The sequence below is a fragment of the Galeopterus variegatus genome, unplaced genomic scaffold (genome assembly GCF_000696425.1).
Source record: "Galeopterus variegatus unplaced genomic scaffold, G_variegatus-3.0.2 Scaffold9354, whole genome shotgun sequence".
Lineage (NCBI taxonomy): Eukaryota > Metazoa > Chordata > Mammalia > Dermoptera > Cynocephalidae > Galeopterus > Galeopterus variegatus.
The window spans coordinates 15,577-17,664 of record NW_007735465.1 but is presented as its reverse complement, the minus strand read 5'-3'; the positions used below and the strand labels follow the sequence as shown (position 1 = coordinate 17,664).

The window sequence follows — 2,088 nt, the reverse complement described above, 5'->3', positions numbered from 1 at the left end:
ACGCCCCCAGGGGCACACCCCCCAGGCTGAACCCCCAGCCAGGCTGAAGCCCCCCAAGTCAAACCCCCCAGGCTGAACCCCCAGCCAAGCTGAAGCCCCCCAGGCTGAGCCCCCCCTTGCTGCCACAGCCTGAGCAGATGGGGGAGCTGTGTTTCTCGCTCCGGTACGTGCCCAGCTCGGGCCGGCTGACTGTGGTAGTGCTGGAGGCCCGAGGCCTGAGTCCAGAGCTGACAGGTGAGAGTCACACCTGCCCATTCCAGTGGACAGAGGGTGAGGACCCTGTGCTCAGCCCTTGGACCTGAGACACCTGACCGTCCCCTCTCACTGGCTAGAGCCCTACGTGAAGGTCCAGCTCATGCTGAGGCAGAAGAAGTGGAAGAGGAGAAAGACGTCTGCCAGGAAGGGCACAGCCACCCCCTATTTCAACGAGGCCTTCACCTTCCTGGTGCCCTTCAGCCAGGTCCAGGTGGGCCGTTGGGGGGCAGGGGCAGGGGCGGGCCTTGTGCTGGGCCAAGCTGACCACAGTCTTTCTCTCCCCACCAACTGCTGGACTGTCTGCTCAGAGCGTGGACCTGGTGCTGGCTGTCTGGGCCCGTGGCCCACAGCTCCGGGCCGAGCCTGTGGGCAAGGTGCTGCTGGGCGCTCGGGCCTCTGGCCAGCCCCTGCAGCACTGGGCAGACATGCTGGCCCATGCCCGGCGGCCCATCGCCCAGTGGCACCGCCTGCGGCCTGCCAAGGAGGTGGACCGTGCCCTGGCCCTGCAGCCATGCCTACGCTTGCCCCTGCCTCACTCCTGAAAGCACACTGTGCCTTGGTCTCCCCAGGCCACGCTGGGGAACCCACTGTAATAAATGCCTTTTCCCACAACTGTGTCCTGCTCTAGTCCTGCAGGGACACAGAAACAGGGCGAGGCTCCCCCTCAGCACCACAGCCCCCTCCCAAGGACGGAGGAGTATCTCCTCTGCACACTCAGCCTGGCCCTGAGGCCTCCGACCAATGCCTGAGTCCTGGGTGGGGTGGGGGCAGCCCCGGGAGAAACACAGATCTCCTCTGGGCCTAGCTGGAAAGAGACCAGGAGGCGGGGACCCTCCCCATCTGCGGGGGCTGGAGACTTGGGGACGGCATAGGAGAAGGGAGCTGCAGCAGCCCTGCAGGGATACAGGGGACAATCGGGTGGCGTGTGGGGTTAGTGACAGCAGACAGAGGGGACCCCAGCACTTTTCGGTACCAGCAGCTGCAGGGCCTCCTCCATGCGAGCAGCAGGGGGCAGTAGACACCTTCGGAAGCTGCCTGGGGCCCTTGGGGGCTCAGCCCTGGCCCGGGACGTGCCTCCTAATCCCACACATCTGGAGGGTTTTAGTGTCTGCAAAGCCTCCTGCATCTCGTATCTCCTCTGATCCTCCCCACAGCCTGAGAAGCCAGCAGAGCTGGGGCCAGGCGCCCCACTGCTCAGAGAGGGTGCCAAGTCACGGTCCCAGGGTGCCTCTGCAGGGTTGGGGCCCTGGGCCGGGGTGAGAAGGGCTCTGCAGGGCCTGCCCAGGCAGCCAGATGGGCCTCAGGCCCCCACAGGTCACTGAGAGGCTCCAGGGCGGTGGCGCCTGCTCTCCTTACGTGAAGGACGTGTTCCGAGTTGCCTCTGCAGAGGGGCCTGAGGCAGGGCTGGGAGGGGCCTGCAGGCAGGGCCAGGAGGGGCAGGCTGCGTGTCCAGGGCACCCCCTGCTCCTGCCCCTGCTCTCTGGGTAAGAAGGCAGGTTTGCACCCCTGGCTGCTGTGACAGGGCCTGGGAGGCTGTGTTTGGGGGTCCCGGCCTTTTCCCAGGAGCTAGGCTTGAAGACAAGAGGGACAGGGCCGGCTGTGCCTGAAGAGCCAGCCCTGGGCTGCCATGGGGAATGGCAAGGAAGGTCCACGACGGGCCACACCAGGGGGCAGGCCCACTGGCTTAGGGGAGAGGGGGCGCTGGGGTTGAGGTTCTGCGTGAGTGACCCTTCGCTGACCCCGGAGCTGCTGCCTCAGCAAAGCCTGGAGCAAAGGCAGGCACGCTGTCCTCAGGCTCCTTGCAAGAACGGGGCGGCATCTCAGACTCGTCAC

The 2,088-nt window shown here is 65.9% G+C and overlaps 1 protein-coding gene across 1 annotated transcript in view; it reads left to right on the top strand.

Annotated features, from left to right (window-relative positions):
* Nucleotides 1–867, top strand: part of SYT8 (synaptotagmin VIII) — a 2,578-nt gene extending 1,711 nt beyond the window's left edge. The window contains exons 6-8 of the mRNA XM_008593575.1: nt 129–234; nt 333–466; nt 564–867. Coding sequence (XP_008591797.1) covers nt 129–234; nt 333–466; nt 564–797 — 474 coding nt within the window. The 3' untranslated portion in view covers nt 798–867. The remainder of the gene's footprint in view (nt 1–128; nt 235–332; nt 467–563) is intronic.
* Nucleotides 868–2,088: the final 1,221 nt, after the last annotated feature.